General features: G+C 42.6%; 1 protein-coding gene across 1 annotated transcript; it reads right to left on the bottom strand.

The window, feature by feature from the left end:
- Positions 1 to 72: 72 nt before the first annotated feature.
- Positions 73 to 18,227, bottom strand: esyt3 (extended synaptotagmin-like protein 3). The gene is made up of 23 exons (XM_060039428.1): positions 17,501 to 18,227; positions 16,554 to 16,595; positions 16,212 to 16,346; positions 15,345 to 15,421; positions 15,045 to 15,114; positions 14,677 to 14,766; positions 14,535 to 14,590; positions 14,214 to 14,334; positions 12,863 to 13,042; positions 12,045 to 12,127; positions 11,715 to 11,763; positions 11,249 to 11,338; positions 10,949 to 11,011; positions 10,799 to 10,858; positions 9,724 to 9,795; positions 9,396 to 9,482; positions 8,795 to 8,944; positions 7,907 to 8,244; positions 6,854 to 6,952; positions 2,150 to 2,281; positions 1,710 to 1,815; positions 1,462 to 1,511; positions 73 to 1,005 (listed from the first exon to the last, which is right to left on the bottom strand). Exons 1-23 carry the CDS (start codon positions 17,864 to 17,866, stop codon positions 966 to 968), a joined length of 2,556 nt encoding a protein of 851 aa, XP_059895411.1. The 5' UTR covers positions 17,867 to 18,227; the 3' UTR covers positions 73 to 965.
- Positions 18,228 to 19,995: the final 1,768 nt, after the last annotated feature.

The following is a 19,995-nucleotide window of genomic DNA, read 5'->3' as shown; positions in this document are numbered from 1 at the left end:
TTCACTTGTTGTGCATTGTTGTTCAATTGATGTGTAAGTAAATCCATATAAAAAGTATTGCAGCACTCAATCATTAAAACAATATATATTCTGTTCCCTGGATTTATTTTAATATTATAAACAAATGGAATAAAATGCATAAAGAAAAAAGCATGACTTATGTTTCTTATTGTTGAAAAACTCGAAAATAGTGAATGCGTGGATTTGTCTCTAGTGTCTCCTGTTTCACCGTGTTATTCACCCTGTTTCACAGCATCTTCTGTTTGTCTTGGTAAAATAATGTTGAATATGAAAGTTAATGTAGTTAGTTAAGCTTTGTGCCACCTAGCCGTCCATGTTATAGGCCTATTGTAGTGTAGATAACATCGACCGCAGGCTACTACAATACTTTATTTAATTCGCCCATTCATTCAGCCTTTGTTCACGGGAATCATTTCTATATTTAATTTGCATGAACTAGATTTAAGAACATAGTCGACCACCTTAAGTAATGCTGTGGCATTGTTTTCATGTCATGAGATTAATTTCACATGAGTAACCAGATTTTTGTCCGTTTTTGCTTTAGTTTTACCCTTTATACTCAATAAAACATAATTGGATGGACATGTCTTGTCGATTGGGAAGGCGTTTAACTGCCTACCAGACATGTGTGCGAGGACAGAACAGCTATCACAATGTAACAAAATAAAAACAAATGCTAAACATCCGGGCAGCGAGTGCAATGTAACAGTAACCAGCTAAGGACACATGAATAAAATAATCAAATGAAAATGAAGAAACAGCATGAATAATTGCTGTTTCATCCCCCCACAACTGTTGTTCTAGACAACCTCTTCTCAAGTATTTCTTCATTCTGGTGTCTTATTGGGAGATGATCCAAACATATTGTTGTTTGGTCGGTTGTTCGAGTGGACGGTTGTTTTGTTTTGTTGGTGAGTCCGTTTGGTGAATGGCAAGTTGGTTTGTTAGTTGGATTTCTTCAGCCCAGGTAGACTGAGCTCAAACCTTGAATTGAAAAGCAAAACAGGAGAAGGTGGATGAATAATTAATACATAGAAACGAGCATTGTGATAATCTCAAAAGTTGCAATGCTTAATATTGAGCCCCTCCCAGTTAGTAGGTTTGAGACTTTCAAAATAAGAAATCCTCAAAGTGTTCTGCCCACTCTAACTGGCTGTTCAACTGTCTGGGAGGGGTTCTGGGATTGGCGATAGTATAATTCCTATCAACAAAGGGAGCGGTACGGACTGGCCAGCATTTGTAGAATATATCCGTTATTGAATATGAATATATTGATAACATTATTGAAATCACAATCTACCAGGATTGACTGAAGATATGTCTAGGTTGTTTTAAGGAACAAGCTTTTTACTTAATCATGGTTGATGAATAATAAATAAACAACATTGACAAACAAGCCAAGGATATTGTCCTTCAAAAGCAAATGGATAGCTTCCTCACCAATCTGTGACACCTTTGATCAGGTCGAGGTTGGCAAGATCAATCAGGACCTTTGGACAGAGTAAACACATGAACTCCGGTTACTTCTCTCACTAAAGGAACTCGTCATAGCCAACCAATTCCTACACCCAATCAAAACTTATAGGGACATAATTGCATGGCTGTCTGAGTATTCAGACATTGTTATTATTCTTTATTGTACATTTTCTCAAGCCGTGTAATCCAACGGGCTCTCATAGTTTGTTTACCATGCCGATCTCCCTTCTCTCTCGGCTGTGGAACATCCTGTTGTTCTTCACGGCTATGTCCAACTTTCTTGTGAGAGCTTCTTCTTGCGACACATTAAATTCAAACCTTGCAAAAGAGAGGAACAGCAGGACAATGACATGCACATGCTAATTCTTTAACATCATGATGACTATGAATCAATAGTTCAACATGAAGAGAAGAGATGAGAGAAGGATTGACAAGAGGGGGAAGAGGAGGAGAAGCAGAAAAGAAGAGAAGACTGAGCAGAGAAGGTAAGAGGGAGTAGAGAAAATGGAACAGGTAAGAGAAGAATAAAAAGAAGAAGAAGAAGAAGGGGAGAATAGAAGGCAAGAGTATAGAAAGAAGAGAAAAATAAACATCAAATATAGATGATGAGAAGGACCACATTCAAAGGGAATGTGGTCACTTGCAGTCTTACTTCTCATTGAACGTGGGGTTGATGTTCCTCTTCTTCACCTGCGTCCGCATGCGGTGCCTCCAGGACTGGTCAGGCAGCAGGTACAAGCGGACGTAGGAATCAGTGCCGTTCTCATTGCACGGGATCAGTTCTCTGCACCAAACAGGGTATGACGTAAAAATTTACGTTTTAACGTATAGAATAGTTTCACAGTAAAAATCAAGGACATACATTCAGGCATAATTTACTTGATCATGATCGGTCAATTGACGACAGATTTGTCCAGGTTAATTGATGCTAAGAGCTATCAGCCAGTTGTTTACTTGACAAAGCAAAAACCATATGCTCAAAGCGTAGCACACAAAGATTTTAAATTCAGCTGGTTACGTCGATATGAAAGCGACAACGTTATAGATGAAAGTGCGTGATATCTAATCATTGGTGGTAACTTTGGTATGTAAAGAGTAAACAACAACCCCTGTTATTGGAAAATAATCTACTTCGGTTGCGGTAAGAAGCCAATGCCTTGCCTTGGCCGAACACCAAACCCGCTTTTCTTTTATTCCATCAACTTATCCCTAATTGCGGAAAAATATTAAATTATTCTTGAACTATTCTTTGAGTATATTTATTTGGGCTGTCAAAGACACTTCTGGTCGATTGACCATGGTTTTTGAGGATGATTTAAAGGGTAGTGATTCAAAACTGTTAGAAAGCAGAGGTGTCCTGATGTTGAAGAAAATGCAGACCCTGTGAAAGTCACAGACCTATCAGAATCAAGTATTTAATAATGCTGTGGTATATATCTCAGCAAAATATATCTCAACGGTGTGTTGCGTGGTTGAAAAGTTATGTATTAATAAACATTGTTTATTCCTTACGAATATATTCTGTATGATATGCTGTGCATATGGAACATTTAATGTGTTGAATAAAGTAAGACAACCGTGCGCAACGGCATATCAGACTTTCAGGTCGCAGACAAAACAGAGAGGGGGGGGGCGGGGATTCAGACCATGCCCCTGCAATCCTGAGCCTTTGCAAGACGAGATGCAATGTATATCAATATACTTCATTACATTTTCTAGATTGAATATGCGATGGCTGCATAGTGGATACAATCCTCTGATATATATAATGCTTATTTTAAGATTTTTGACTGATCAATTTAAGCATATATGATAATAATAATAATAAATATAACCGCAAGCGGTGATTAACGGGGTCCGAGCAAAATGAAAAGTCAAGAACTTAGAGCTTATTATGAAGGAAAGATGTTGATGTTCCCCTTAATGCCATACTGTGCCTCGGCCTTCAGGTGACTGGGCTGCAGAGCAATGGCCGAATGTCATGTTCAGCATGTTCATAAATGTCTCTCCAAACTAAGGATCATCATGGCCTCATTGACATGGTAAAAATGTCTACTGATAAGCACACAACATCCAGAAAACTCAACGCAAACATTTCTCAAATGAATTAAGGGCTTTCTTAAAAGCAAATACATGAAAAATCTTTGAAATTCTGGGGAAATTAAACATTCTTTGTCAAGAACACTAACGGAAGAAGTATTAATATGACAGGATAATCGGGATTCAAACTCTCAAACCAAGGATCATCAGTACAAGGCATTATCCCATTGAGCCACTGACATTCCTGAACTGCATGAAGCCTCATTCACATGCTGCAAATGTCTATTGATAAGCACACATCAAGAAAACTCCAATCACACATTTCACAAGAGAATAAAGGGATTTCTTAAAAGAGTACAGATCTGAAAAATTAATGGTATCCACCTAATGATAGCCGTATGGTAGATATACAATAACAAAATGGTTAGATAGACAAAATGGGTTGAGACTGTGGACGTTTGGCTTTTATATGAAATTGTGGGAAAAGTAAACATTTCTAGAGCAGAAGACCAGGGTGAAAAAGATGCCTCTGATTTAAGAGATTAATATGATGAAAGAATTTTGAGACAAGGTAAATCTCGTAAGGAGAAATAAGGCTTGTTCATAATTTGGGTGCAGTACCACAATTTGGGTTTATTAGTAGTGGGGGGTATTGGTATCCACCTAATAATAGTCGTATTTTTTTATTGTACAATAACAAAATGGTCATATAAGAAAAATGGGCTAACTGCTCCAACTTTATTGGGCAATATTTCTCAAATGGAACTACCGGTAAGTAAAACAAATTCTGTTCGATGATTTTTGAGAGGCTTGGTCTAAACATTTTATGTGGCGATTTTGGTTTTTGTAGCCTGTGAATCTTTTTCAGGGTTTTATAAATCCGTCTGATTCTAGAGATTAATATTCTGTAATATTCTGAGTCCAGGTCAATCTGGTGAGAAGAAACAAACCTAATTCATGATTTTTTACAATAGCGCCACCTTTGGGTGCAGTACCACACATTAGGGTTTATGGGTAGAGGGGGTTAGTGGTAACCATACCTGAACATTTCTTCTATGACTTTTACAGGTGTGGTCACACAGTTGATCAGAGAGGCAAGAGAAGGGAAAGGAGACCTAGCAGTGCTGTGGCTCGATCTCACCAACGCTTATGGATCCATTCCTCATAAGCTGGTGGAAACAGCACTGGACCGGCACCATGTCCCAGGTAAAATTAGGGACCTTATCTTGGACTATTACAAGAGTTTCAAGCTGAGAGTCACCTCTGGGACAGTCACTTCTGAGTGGCATCGGCTGGAGAAAGGGATCATCACTGGATGCACTATTCGAGTGCAGAGGTCCGCTCACCAAGTCTGGAGTCCGCCAGCCCCCCATCAGAGCCTTTATGGACGACCTGACAGTAACGACGACGTCAGTGCCGGGGTGCCGATGGATCCTTCAGGGCTTGGAGAAGATCATCACCTGGGCTCGGATGTGTTTCAAGCCTGCAAAATCTAGGTCCCTGGTGCTCAAGAGAGGGAAAGTGACTGACAAGTTCCGCTTCTCTCTGGACGGCACCCAGATTCCATCAGTCACCGAGAAACCCATCAAGAGCCTCGGAAAGACCTTTGATTGCACCCTGAAGGACGCTGCATCCATCAAGGCCACAAATCGGGAGCTGGAGGCGTGGCTGACAGCAGTGGACAAGTCGGGTCTGCCTGGTAAATTCAAGGCCTGGATTTACCAGCATGGTGTTCTCCCCAGGATTCTGTGGCCCCTGCTTGTGTACGAGTTCCCAATAACAACAGTACAGGGCTTCGAGAGGAGGATCAGCCGTTACCTCCGTAGATGGCTGGGCCTGCCACGAAGCCTGAGTAGCATCGCTCTATACGGGCACAACAACAAACTGAAGCTCCCCATTAGCAGCCTGAATGAGGAGTTCATGGTAACCCGTGCAAGAGATGTGCTGCAGTACAGGGAATCCAGTGATCCAAAGGTCTCCCAGGCTGGCATCGAAGTCAGGACTGGAAGGAAGTGGAGGGCGCAGGAAGCAGTCGAGCAGGCGGAGTCACGCATGCGTCACAGCGTGCTGGTCGGCCCAGTGGCATCTGGACGAGCAGGGCTTGGTAGCGTTGCAACCACACGCTACGACAAAGCCCTGGGCAAAGACAGACGCCGATTGGTCCAAGAGGAAGTGAGAACTGGCGTGGAGGAACTGCGTGCTAGCCAGATGGTGGGGATGCGACAGCAAGGCGCATGGACGAGATGGGAACAGGCAGTGGACCGCAAGATCTCCTGGTCTCAGCTTTGGCAAGCTGAGCCTTACCGGATCAAGTTCCTGATTGCGTCCGTCTATGACGTCTTGCCCAGCCCATCCAACCTCTTCTGCTGGGGCAAGGTTGACGCACCATCATGTCCTTTGTGCCTCAGAAGGGGAACGCTAGAGCACATACTCAGCTGTTGCTCCAAAGCCCTGGGAGAAGGACGCTACACTTGGCGCCACGACCAGGTGCTGAAGGCGATAGCAGAAACCATCTTCACCAGCATCACCCAGAACAAGCCTCTCCGACCAGCAAGGCAGGCGATTGCTTTCATTCGAGCAGGGGAGAAGCCTAAGCCCAAGCCAAGGGGGGCAGCAGGACTCCTTGGAACCGCACCGGACTGGCAGATGAAGGCCGACCTGGGGAAGCAGCTCAGATTCCCAGAGCAAATCGTGGAAACCACCCTGAGACCAGACATAGTTCTGTTCTCAGATTCAACCAAACAGGTGGTCCTACTGGAGCTGACAGTTCCCTGGGAGGAGCGCATGGAAGAGGCCAATGAGAGGAAGCGTGCCAAGTATGCCAACTTAGTGGAGGAGTGCCGCAGACGGGGGTGGCGTGCCCGGTGTGTGCCAATAGAGGTGGGCTGTAGAGGCTTTGCAGCGCGATCTCTCTGCAAAGCATACAGCATGCTTGGAGTCACAGGTGCACGTCAGAGAAAGGCCATCAAGACCACCACAGAGGCAGCTGAGAAGGCCTCTAGATGGCTGTGGATCAAGAGGGGCGATCCGTGGGTACATGCTACTTAGACACAAGTTGGGACTTGATCAATCCCGGCTGGGTCGCCTGGTTGAGGGTGTATGATGTTGCGAGACCCGAAACACCCAATGACCCCAGGTTCCATCACTGATGATGTGTCTAAGTGCATCAATAGATGTATATTAAACTACAGAATTTGAGAGAATTTTTTTTTTTTTTACAGAAACAAGCAGCTACGCTGCTCGGACCCCTAATAATAAAAAAAATAATAATAATATGGGGGCCTGCACTACTATGCTACACATGGGGGAGACGTACCTGCAGGAGTTGACCAGGACGACAAGCCTCTTCCTCAGGGTTGTGTAGCGCACGGTCAGGTGGATCTCACCAAAGGTCCCCTGGTGGTTCAGCACCTCCCTGCAATGACAACGAGGACATGCCCAGTGAGTCCAGTGACCGCATCCATGCCTTTAAACGCCCCAGCGCTACGCTGGCCTCAAAGCTGCAAACGTATAGCCCCCCACACACACACACACACACACACACACACACACACACACACACAATGTAGTGAAATCCTTTAAGCACAGCTCATGCGCTCATTATTCTTCAAATCCATCCCATCGCTTCTCTATAACAAATTAATCCGCGGCCCTTGACCCATAAAGCCATTGTTGGGAGTTGTGCCATGTCTCAGGGGACTTATTAAGTTCCTTGTCCTAACATTCTCTAACAGACAATGTGCATGTATATAGCTCGTAATGGACAAAGATGTCCCCGTTGGGAGTTTGGTCGTGTATCGACTATGTATTATTATATTATTTTAACCGTGTACGCTGGTTACTATGTACTATGTCTCGAAAGTTCATCCCGTTTAAAGCTTTGGTTATTGACTGTCTATAGTCCCCACTGCAGGGGCGTGATCTTACACAAACTGTATTAACACTTAATGTATCTGAATACATTTTCATGAATTCCTTGCGAATGCTGCCTGTGTGCCTTGCGCGCCTATGCCTTGTGTCTAATTGATTCCCGAGCTTGCTGCTTTGCCTACAGAGATCACCCTGAACCACAGAACTCAGCCGGATCAGACGACAGCTAGAAAGCACACATAACACCAATGAGAGCAAATAGTGTTTGCCTAAAGTGACTAAGCACGGACTCCTTCACTCCAATACTACCATTTAGCAATTTAGCAGACACTGTTAATCAAAGTGTATTATAGAAGATAAATGCCAAACAAGGGTGAAATGAACATCGTTCCTACATTCAGGTCTCTTGACATTGGGGCTCAAACCCATAACCTTTGGGCTGAGAGTCACACACTCTGCCCCCGTGACGAGACGTTCCAGATACAAAGCGGGCACTTACTTTGGGTAAGACGCTCCCTCGGAGAGGTCGAAGCGAGAGGAGGCGATGGAGTTGTCCGACAGCAGGCTGTGGGAGTCGTAGCGGCGCATCATCGGCGTGTCAGGGGCCGTCCGCCGGCCGCTGGTGCCCAGGAAGGAGCCCCGGCGCTGGCCGTCATACTCGCCGTTGAGGGGGCTGACTGGAAGGGCGGCCCGGGACGGGGTGGCAGCAGCCGCAGAGGGTGTACCCGAGCCGGAGGGAGGGGCTGGGGGTTTACCTCCCGGGGCGGACTGGGCCGGTTTGGGCTGTGGGGGAGGATTGAGGATGGGTTCTGGTTCCGGTTTTTCAATGGTCAGGACCTGGTTGGATGGATGAGAGCATGGGTGAGGGCACGGGGCGGAAGATGTGTGGAAAGTGTACTGCAAAGAAATACAAAAAAAATCAACCGTGAAGCCCCATTTCTAGCCACGGTCAGTTTCTGATCTTCTCCACAAATATCCTCTGAATAGATACTATTCAAATGAATGCTACTTTGATTTATTTTGTAGTGCACAACAATTTCGTGCATATATTTTATCTATATTTTACTTCTGGGACTGAAATGAGCAGCATGAAGGAATCGTTTGAATGTGATGCTTTAAATAATCCTATATCACTTTGAGATGTGTCCGACTTAAAAATATTAACTTTGAGAACATTGAGTCCCATTAAAAAAATCCTAAAAACACACAGGAGGGAGATTTGAAAACTTGAAAACTTAAGATAAGTAGTTTACATGTATTCATTTCAGAAGCACAGGTAATACAAACAATTGATTCATAAGCATACGAGTACAAGTTCAATGACATGGTGAGCAACTATTTCCCCTTCAGTGGGACTCAATGTGATGTCTGTGGGAATCAGCCCTACCCGGAGGGTGGCCTTCAGCTTGATCTGGCTGGTGGCCCCTGAGCGCTCCAGCAGGAAGGGCTGTTCCAGGGTCATGTTGGACACGTTGAAGAGGCGGCTGAGGGGGATGGTGAGCACACCCAGCACATTCTTCTTCTCATGTTCCTTCACCTGCCTCCAGGGAACAGAGTACAAACCACAGCCCAGCCTTAGGATGATGGATACAAGTGATTTACAGAAGACATTTGTCGTGTTTGGACCATGTTTGTAAGAGTTTGTGCGTGACCGTGTGTGTCTTTTATTCAAAATGATGTAACAAATAGTGAATAGTATATAGTAAGTAGCATGGCATTGTAATGCATAAAAAAAATATCATGTACAAATTTACGACCATTAATCATTAGAAAACCCTTGTTTCACTGTATTATAATCATTATTTGGTCAGGGGGTGTCATAAATAACTGGCCTGTTAAGCCCTTTGAGACTAATCGGGATTTAGGGCTATACGAATACAATTTAGTTGAACACCCATCACGACTACCAAGCGATGACGCTTTTCAAATCAACCATGTAGAACAGATTGTGTTAAATAGCAACGTATGCAACATGTTTCATAGCAGACCTCCACGGTGAGCTGCTCATTCTTGATGCTGTGGACAAAGAAGGTGAACCCTTCCTCCCACACTGGATTGTTAGACGCGTAGGCAACCTGCACAATGTGAAGAGAATTATGAACACACACACACACACACACACACACACACACACACACACACACACACACACACACACACACACACACACACACACACACACACACACACACACACACACACACACACACACACACAATTAATTTAGTTTCAAAATAGCAATTACAAGACAATTCTGTCTAAGAAGTAAATGTTTGTTGTTTTGTCAATTGTGGTAAATTTAAATAACACTGGTACCTTGCTCTTTTGAACGTGGTCACGGATAGACATCTCCACCAATGTGTTTGGCTCTGCAACTCTCTTTGTGAGCTAATGAAACACAATCACAAATATTTATGTTACAGTACTGGATCCAGTGTGTGTGTGTGTGTGTGTGTGTGTGTGTGTGTGTGTGTGTGTGTGTGTGTGTGTGTGTGTGTGTGTGTGTGTGTGTGTGTGTGTGTGTGTGTGTGTGTGTGTGTGTGTGTGTGTGTGTGTGTGTGTGTGTGTGTGTGTAAGAAAGGAATGCAATGAGGTATAGGCAATTAATATAGCTTTGACATGCGTTTGATATTGAGCACCAAACACTAGACAACAAGAGAATATTGGTGGTATAAGCTAGACCTTTCATCAGAAGACAGAGGATTCCTATTGCAGTTCCATTAAAACCAACAGAGGGCGATGAATGTTAATAGTACCGGCAACTCAAATCAGGACACACTGTGTACTAGGTTAGCAGAGCTATTTTATCTCTGAAGACTTCATAATAATTGAGATAGGTTTGTAATAACAGGAGTAACATTTGTAACTATGTATTCATTGAACTTTTGTTGATAAGGGTGGTTTGCGATTTTGTAAATTAAAACACATTTTAGTGAACCATCTGGTGAAGTTTCTGCCACACCTACAACTCTCATTGCAATTCTGGTATTGAGAAAAAACAACAAAGCTTCAAGTTGAAAAGCAAATTTAGAAACCCAATTTGGTTACTGCCACACCCATATAAAGTGACATGCACAGTGACCAGACAAACAGGAAAACCCAGTCACACACAAACAGAAGGGCAGATACCAACAGACGCCCGAGCCAACTACCATGCAATGTTCAATATAAAACCAGATATACATTCCTGCGTACCAATGTGTCGCGGATCAGGGAACATATGTGGGTTGCTGTACTTACAAGGAAATTCATATGTTGATATATAACCATTGAATGCTATTTTTAATCAACCAATCATAACTTATTAGTGGCTTGAAGATTACATTTATTATCACAATAAAGTATGTTCCCAACAATGTTATATACATGTACACTTAATATATTTTCTTACCTTGGCTTCCTTTGAATGTTTACCCTGTTTCTGATTGTGAGAGAACTCACTGTTGTCTTTCTAAAATATAAAATGAAACAGCAATATGAACGGATCCAAGCCCTTGCAGATCACAATAAATGGTTGCTAGCAATGTCTGATTAGACTTACTGGAAGGTCTGAGGCATTGTCTAAATAAACCGCAAGCATGGCACAGGCACAACCATCAGTAGTCTGTAAGTAAAGGGTTTATGGATTAACTCATATCTATACAAGACAAGTCCTGAAGGGGGACAATTTTGTACAGAGGCCAAAGGACATACAACTTTAAGTTTTACATTTTTATTTTGAATTCTAAAACAAGTCGAAAAACACTGTCTTTATAGAGGGGTGTGTGTGTGTCTGTGTGTGTGTTTATAATGCAGTATCTATGTGTATGTGAGAGGTCATTAGGTGTTTAACGCACTGTACCTCATTCAAGAGGCTCTGGTCGGTGTGGAGAGAGAGCCACTGGAGTCTCATTTGCACCTCACCGCTCTGAGTATCAGTCAGAGGAAACCACTGTCACAGGGAACAATATTCATTATATCCAACACAATACAGTACATATATAATAAACAGCACATCCTGGTCTTAACACATTGACTCCTGAGTGGCCAACACTGAAATAAGGTTGAAAATTATATAACAGTGTTCCTGATATATGTCCAGTTTCTACAATTACTTTCTTTCCTTAAAAGTGTTTAGATCTACACTCATTTCTGGATATAAGAAAGTTATTGGAAATTAACTATTTAACATTTGGTATGGTACAGAATACTTTATTCAATCACTTTATTCCCGCGGACATGAAAACATTCTGAAAGTTAACACTCATTTACAATAAAGACGTTGATTTCCTTAGTAACCAGAACCACACCGTCACCCGCACCCTCACCTTATCCAGCTCTTTCTCCTTCTTCACGTCTCCAAGATCCAGGATATGCCTACGGAGGATGTTCATAACGACTTCAGCTGACTATCATTTTCTAAGTTTACACATACACATCTATACAAGACAGCCAAACAGGCCCGGCAGGCAGGTGGACCGATAAACGGACAGACAGGCTGACTGATAGACAGACAGATAGCTATGCATCCAGGCAGGTGCAGTTAACCAACAGAACATCCAACCAACTGATAGATCGGCAGTCGGGTACATAAAGACTGACCCACCGACCAATAGAGAGACAGACAGACAGATCTATCGATAGACGGTCATGTTAACCTTCCGAGGAAGTCGTCCTTGTCCGTGTCCTCGTCGAACAGCTCCAGGTCAAGCTCCTGTCCTGGGGCCTCGTGGACTACAAACTGAGGAAGGACAGACAAACACTGTCTTGCTGGTGGTGGGGCCTCAGTGACCATGCACAGAGGAGGCTTTTTCAAACAGCAATGGGATTTAAAGTTGCCGATAAATGTTGAATGTATAGGGACCCATTGTTTGCATTGGCCAAGCAGATTTTATTTCTATGAAAAATGTATGCATACCCTCTGATAACTATATTTTCTTGATGACATATTGTTTTATAGAGTTTACATAAAGCCACTAGCATATCCAGATACATGATACCAAGTTACAGGTAGGCGGGAGAGAAAGACTGAACAATTTCCAATCCTACACCAGGTTTTCTTGTACTCGAAAACATATAAACGGCATACAACGGGGATATGTGAGTGCCACATACTATGAGTACCATTAGGTGAGAGAGTAATTTTACTAAAACATATCGGGATCAAAATGAAATTATACCAAATCATACAAGACATCTTTTCTGCTTATCTTACATGGAGAATGTTATTATACTGCTACAAATTGTCTTGGTGTAAACCACATGATAAATACCCTAGTCATAACAAGGACAATTCAGACATCTGTCACATGCCAACATCAACACACAGGGAGAGCAAGACTTTCATACTAAAGAATACAGTATAAACATATGTATGATCATTATAATGGCAATAAGTATATCAAAACATATTGTTATCCTAAGTAGGTCATATAAAACAACCTATCATTATAGAGTATATCCGTCTGCCCCATACCTCATACACCTCGTTGGTCCAGCGTGGGTTGAGGTTCTCCTTGATGGTCTTGGTCTTGAACTGCGAGTTGCCCACCCGGAGCACTGCGTAGGGGTCCGACTTGCCCTTCACCATACCCATCATGTAGGTGTCTTTTGGCACCAGGTTCCTGGCCTCCACTAGGTGCACCCGGACCACCCCCTGCAAGAGCAAACACACTCAATTTGGAAACTGGGATCACCTTCATTCCTATTCATCCCTGGAAGGAGAGATCCCTCGACTTTGTTCCTTTTCAAAGTTTGGGGTATTTTTCCCTGGAACTTTAGCACGGTGAGCCCAAGGCAAACAGCCATTACAGGGACAGAAAATAATGATAATGCTTTGGAATTTCCAAAATAGACTTGCTTCCTGTACGAAGCTAGCTCTGTGACTGTTATTTGAGTCACTCTTATTTTAAACTCACTTTATTTTATGCTCTTGTTGTGATGTTCTTGTTGTGAAAGGGCTTAACAAATACAGTTTAATTGATTGCTAGATGGGCCAGTGCACATAAACTACAAGTACAAGTACATGCCGTCCTTTGTAGCTCAACTGGGAATGCCACCACTGCCTGGGTTATGGGTTTATTCCCACTGGGGCCACTGAAAATAACATTATAAAACTTGAAAAACTCCTTGCATAAAAGAGTTGACAAATATTGCACTGTATAATAAGTTCAGTTCAAAAGCAGAAACTCAAACATATTGTTTGATGGCAATTAGGATGAAGTCATGGCAACAAGTACTGACTTAACAGTAGCTTTACTTACACAAAATGTAGAACATGCTGATGTTGAGGTTTACCAAAGGTAACCTTATATGATCAACCAATTACAATGATTGTCAATCATTTTCAAATGGCAATTGAAGCCTTATTTGTTATGCTACATATCTGGCCTGTCTGTAACATGATAATGTGCATGGACCACATTCCAATTAGCTTGTACGGACAATAGTGGTGTTTTCCCCATTGCATTCCTGTACCATTATCTTATTTTGTTTAACTCTACATGTGACAACCATTCTGGAAGAGCAAGTAATTAAGTAAAGTTATAAAAGCGCCATGATGGGTGATGTTGATATGCAAAGACAACATTATTTCCAATATAGCGATCAATCGTGGGTGTGTCCATCATCAGCCAAGCAGTGAGCATAGTCTACAGGTAGGCTGGTAGGTTGACAAGTAAGTCAACACAATACTATAGGGCCCCTATCTAACCACAAAAGTACGATGTTGATAGCAATTACTAACCAGCCATTCCAAGGTTAATCAACACAATCAACATTCCATCTTAGGGCAACACAGCCATAACGAATGTGTTTGAGTGCCGTACCCGAGGTAGGGGGAACCTCATCGTGTCCACCTTGACTTGATCTATGAGGGGGATGCACATCCGGTTGGGCAGCACCATCATAGAGGAAATTATGTCCATGATGGTCTCTTCAGATAGCGAACTGGTGAAAGAGAACAGGAGAGAGAGAGGGAAGGGTCATTCAATCCAAATACAGGTGCCTACGAATCCTACAGATAGACTGTGGACACTAGGGATCAAACCAAGAACCTTATGGCTGGGAATGAAATGCTCTAGTCACTAGATGTTATGGCCTTGTGTAATCAAGCATTCACTCTAACTCTGAGGGAATGAGCAACACACCTGAAAGCGGGACTGTCTAGGAGGTTGGTCATGCCGGTCCAGTTGATTTGCAGCGTCTGAAATCAGGTTGGATGGCTTAAAACGAGATCACCTGTACAGGGAAATCATGGAGAGAGAGCTACTCCAGTACAGAAACACTTACAGGCCGGCGGATGAAGAAGAACGTTACTCCTCCGACCAACGGGGCTTGACCAATCAGAGGCTCCAGAATAACCCTCATCATTCCTTTGAACTGGACATGTTAAAAACAATGTATTGCATCACCTTAACTGACTACTCATCGGAAATATTTTGATAGACCAGTACCTTTTGCAAATAAAATGAATGCATCTTTACAAATAACAAATTCAAACTTATTGCTTTATAAAAATGTTTCATATCCGTTACAATTTTCCACATGTATATTGTGAGGGAATGTATGTATTGTTTTGAATTGTTAAAACAATGAGACATATTATTCAAAGTGTTCAGATGTATATAGTGTGGTTCAAGTTTTGCGAAGGACAGAACCTGAAGTCCTTTGACACCAGCTACTATGGGAGGCTTTATTTCTGCATCAATGTCAGCATCACCATCGTAACTGCGAATTAAATGTACAATAATTAAATAGAAAGTAGCACAAATAACGGCCAATCAATATGGGGCTAAAAAATTAATGCAATTATACAACTTAAAATGCAATGAAACTAAACAAAACGGTCACATATTAATTTGTTTAAATCTAAAATCAAAACAAAAAAAAATAAATCGTATCCAACAAGCGTATAGCATTTTTCACCAGAAGAAACCGATGCATAGACTTTGACTCACCATATATTCATGTCAAGAACCACTTCTCTCTGGTCAACTTCGTGAGTGTATGCCCTCATGCCAGTGATCTTGAGAGGCTGGAATAATTTAGAAGAACCAGGTGATGAGAAAGCGACATATGCTGCTGAGAAGTTCTGCCCTAGTGGCGTCTTTGTCCAGCATTCAAGGAACTGAGGTAAATCCCCCGTCTGGACCAATATTCAGCCGTCCACCTTCTTCAAGAAACACGTTAAAACTCATCTCTTCCTGGAACATCCCACAAGCTGACTTGTGTAATGTTGCTACCTGTGTTATTTAGCTTTTTTAGTCTAGAATGCACTTTGGTGTGCTGTACTATTGTTTCTCCTCACTATTGACAAAGGATTTTGAAATGTGATACATCTACTCTGCTGTAAGTGTTTGCACTACCAAAAATACAAAATTAATATCAAAAACGATACTTCTGCACTGTTTCTTTAATTTATTTTAACGAGCTGACGCAGAAGTTGTTGTTTTGATAGTTCTCAGTTCGCCACCTCAATACTATCTATCCAGCCTTCATCTTAGATTTAGATGTACACATGTCAAGTACCTTATTATGACAGTAGATCCAAAATACCGGGAAATAAAAATAGTGGGACATATTAAAAAAAGAGGACACATTATACCACCAGGTGTGAGTGTGATTAGCCTTACAAGCCGTTTCGAAAATTTGCCCCATATGACATCACTAGTGGGCGTGTCCACCTAGATCTGTGCTTGATAGATGAAAAGTGTTTACTTCAGTCCATCGGGTAGGCCGGTAGACTGATGGTGGTATAATATGTACCCTTTAAAAATGTCATGATGAGAGTTTCCAAGAGTAGTGAGAGATGAGAGCAGACTCACCTTGTGTCCAAAGTGGACCTTGGTGAAGGTGAAGGCTTTCAGGGCGGAGTTAGACAACCTGACAGCAGGCTGGATCTTCTCTTTGAGGAGCTTCTCCATAAACATGCTGAAGAATGGCCAGGCCTGCTCCAGTACCTGGTCACACAGAGAAATAGATGAACCTAATATACATCATATCGTAACGATAGATTATTGACAAAAAGAAAAGCAAATAATAGGCCATTGAAGAGAAATGAGAACTTCACAGCAACATTCAAACTGGTTCTTATTGTATATTCTATCTTTTAAACCTTAACATATGTTTAAGAGGTTTTAGACATTACAAACAGTCTATCAATGTACCTTGTTAATCCAGTCTACTTTTTCGACATCAGGAAATTTTACCTTTGGGGGGAAGACAAAAAGTTAGGAGTTATATTAGATGCACTCACACGCATGACACTATCTTTATTGCAAATCAATCATCATCATTCAGGTTTTAGTTGGACATGCACAATAGTGTCAGACATTCAATATTGTTTATTTGAATTATCAATTTGATACTTTCAATTGTAACCTCAGAAACGTAAAACAAAATGAATCATGCCATGAGGGGAATCATGCAATGTTACATTGACACAGTAATAGCATTGTTCCCAACATTGTAAAAACGGCTTTGTCTCCATATCACAAATTAAGGTGAAGTGACATGAATGAATGAAATCATCATGAGTTCATTCAGAGAGTAATAGTAATCTCCAGTCTTACCATGGGGCCTCATGAAGTCTGCCAACTGTAACAGGGGTCTGGGTGTTAACACTAATACTACTAATTGAACACATGGCTTATTGGATACAGAGGCATGGTTTATTGTGGAGGTTAAGGTTATTAAATTAATTGTATATTTATTTCACACACACACACACACACACACACACACACACACACACACACACACACACACACACACACACACCTTCCAAAGAGTCGACTTGTGAGTCACCAAGAGTGCATGTGCCTTATTAGTTAGTAGGTTGGCCTGGTAACCTCCCGTTCAGACACGTTTAACACAGTCACGGTGAGGTCACTGCAGATGTGCATGGGTCAAACCTAAAGAGTAGAGCCTGGATGTATGCTTTTCAAATGGATAAGTCAAGTCTGGAAAAACATTGCAATGTGTTAGCGTTGTATTCATTATTGCCCCAAGTCGGGGGTCTCTTCTAATGGTATGCAGTAATGCAGTGTATGAAGTAATCAGTCGGCAATCTTTGTACTCACCCAAACATAAAACAACACAACACTCTACGTACCCATGTGGCCATGCTCAAAGATTTAGTCAACTCCCTATTGATCTCATGTGCTTCATTATCCGCGAAGTCTATTGCAGTTCCGATCCGGACGTCTTTCCACTGGCGATTCTTCTTCCACCAGGTGACCATCATCATGCACAGCAGCACCCAGCTGATGCTGAATCCGAGGTACCCCGTCAGATACACCGGATAGAAGACCACGAACGCCCGTCCGGCGTACATCATGAACTCCATCAGCATCTGGTTGACCGCGGAGGGGCTCAGGTTGCGCGTGATGCTGCCCCCCAGCCCGTCCACGGGGGGGCTCAGGTTGCGCGTGCTGCTGCCCCCCGGCGCGTCCACGGGTCGCCCTGGGTTCATGGCCATGCCCCACTTGCAGTATATCCTCCTAAGCGCTTCTTCTGTCCAAGTGCCTTTCGGTTAGGTTGCCTTGACTCGCCCTCGCATTCCAGACTTATCGACTATAATCCCTGCGTCCTCCAGATTGTTTCTTTCGGTTTTTATTCTGCAGGTGAGGGCTTTACCTTTTTGCCACTCGTCGATATTGTTGTCGTAGCTTGTCGGTGTATAGGCTGACGGGTCGCGATCCACCGGGATTTGTGATGGTTTGTTTATTCTGCCATTCAATGACTTCCGTGTTTGAGTGTCGACACAATAAACGCTCCCGAAACAGCCACACCTGAGCGTGACGTCATGATGGGTGTGGACTGGGAGAAGGAAGACAGGTCCCATCATGGCAGGCCTACTCATATGCCCAATCCCAAAGTGAGCCCTGAGGACTAAGGACTCACGGACTTAATTGATCTCAGGTGCTAGTTGAGTGAGTGCGTGAGGCCACATGGGCTCAGATAGGTATGGGATTCGGACAGAACTTCAAGAGAGCACATGTTACCAGTGGCGGACTCAGGGGGGGGTGCCTCCAAGGTTGAAAAAGTGCCCTCAAGAGTGGCGAATACGAGAGAATATGCCTTATTGGCTGCCCTTTACATGTGGAAAAAAATGATCGGATGCCCTCTGGGGCCCCTTCATGCAATAAATTATGACGATGAGCCCTCTAGATAAGACAATTCGATAACGTGCCTCAATGAGTGCCCTCTTAATGAGCCCTTACAGTGCCTCCATGGTTGATGAACTGCCTTCTAGAGTGGTGAATACGAGACAGTGCCTTATTGCCTTTACGTGTCCAAAAAATTAATGGGTGTGCCCTCTGGTGCAGAAAGGCAGAAATTGCTATATGGGGTGTTTCCCAATGTCAAGGAAGCATGCTCAATGGCCGCCCTTTTAAGGACGCTACGTCATAGAACGCCGACAAGCACTGTTCCAATGTTGAGGACACTCGAAAGCCGCGCCATTTTTGCGTCCTTTGTTTTTGAGAATTCCGAGATTTTTCAAGGATGCATCGCTGCATCCTAGACGAGCCAAAACTACCCACAATCCTCTGCGTTCACTGGGCGGGTTCTTGAAAATGGCAGAGCACTACACACGTTCAAATGAAGTGAAGTTGTATTAGTTTTCAGAAATATTTTGTGCCGTATTGCTTTTTATAGATTCATCATGTTAATGCCAATAATCTAGCCTAACGACCTGTGCCACTTTTCAAACGTTTTTGCTACTTAATGATACGTTGCTAAATTTTGCTTGGACGTATCTGGTGTTAAACACCATGTCACCAATGTCAATTCACTCGCTCACAAGATTACATTATTTATGTATACCTATTTATGTTTGTGTTGAATCGTTTTTTTTTTAGGGTCAGCCCAGCAAACGGAGGCTTTTGTGCGCCTTAGGGTGGCGCACAAACATTTGTTTACCGGTGGAAGGGAATCGGGATAGTGCCACTATCCAATGTTGTAAAAATTAATGCACAACCGATTATTTGCAATGTTTGTAATTTTGAATGAACGTATATAATTGTTATATGATATACCTATGTGTTCAAAGCACTGGTAGATTGTAGGCATATATGAATGAATGAATCAGATCAGTTAAATAATATATCCAAATAAATACATGTTTATCATCTTTCTTTGTCTTTTTCCCCCTGTATAATGGTAATCAACCGTACTGTAAATGTGATGCATGAATTAAGTTCTCAGACAATTTCACTCAGTTTTATAAAAATTGGCTGGATTTTCCATTTAATAAAGACGATTCGATCAACCGCAGCAAAGCTTTTGTGACTTCCCCGAAGAGGCTCCATGCGAAGGAGACATGGCCGCATTCATAACAGACAAAAGTCAAATAAATATCGATCAGCTTGATTGCTGCCATGTTTTATTCATAAGCGCACATGTGTTTACAAGCGGACACGCAGTATTAAAACGCGGAAGCGCTTCCACACTACCAACTCGTTCCAAAGTCTGAACGTTACAAACTGTCATGGTGTGTGTGTTTCCCTGTGTTTCCCTCCTGTGTTGATTACTGCTCCCTCCCCTAATGTGTCTCAGCTGGTCCTCGTTGTGTTTGTTATTTAAGCCTTGTCTTTCCTTTGTTCC

Source organism: Gadus macrocephalus, chromosome 20 (assembly GCF_031168955.1).
Source record: "Gadus macrocephalus chromosome 20, ASM3116895v1".
In the NCBI taxonomy this organism is placed as follows: domain Eukaryota; kingdom Metazoa; phylum Chordata; class Actinopteri; order Gadiformes; family Gadidae; genus Gadus; species Gadus macrocephalus.
This window is presented reverse-complemented; position numbering and strand designations above follow the sequence as displayed.

Bases quoted from the DNA above. Each gene is read 5' to 3' on its own strand.
- esyt3 (XM_060039428.1), bottom strand. From the start codon at position 17,866: ATGGCCATGAACCCAGGGCGACCCGTGGACGCGCCGGGGGGCAGCAGC. The intron at 11,012-11,248 runs GTACAGTGCGTT...CTTTACTTACAG, and splicing joins ACCAGAGCCTCTTGAATGAG to ACTACTGATGGTTGTGCCTG. The intron at 1,006-1,461 runs GTGAGGAAGCTA...TTTCAATTCAAG, and splicing joins ATCAAAGGTGTCACAGATTG to GTTTGAGCTCAGTCTACCTG.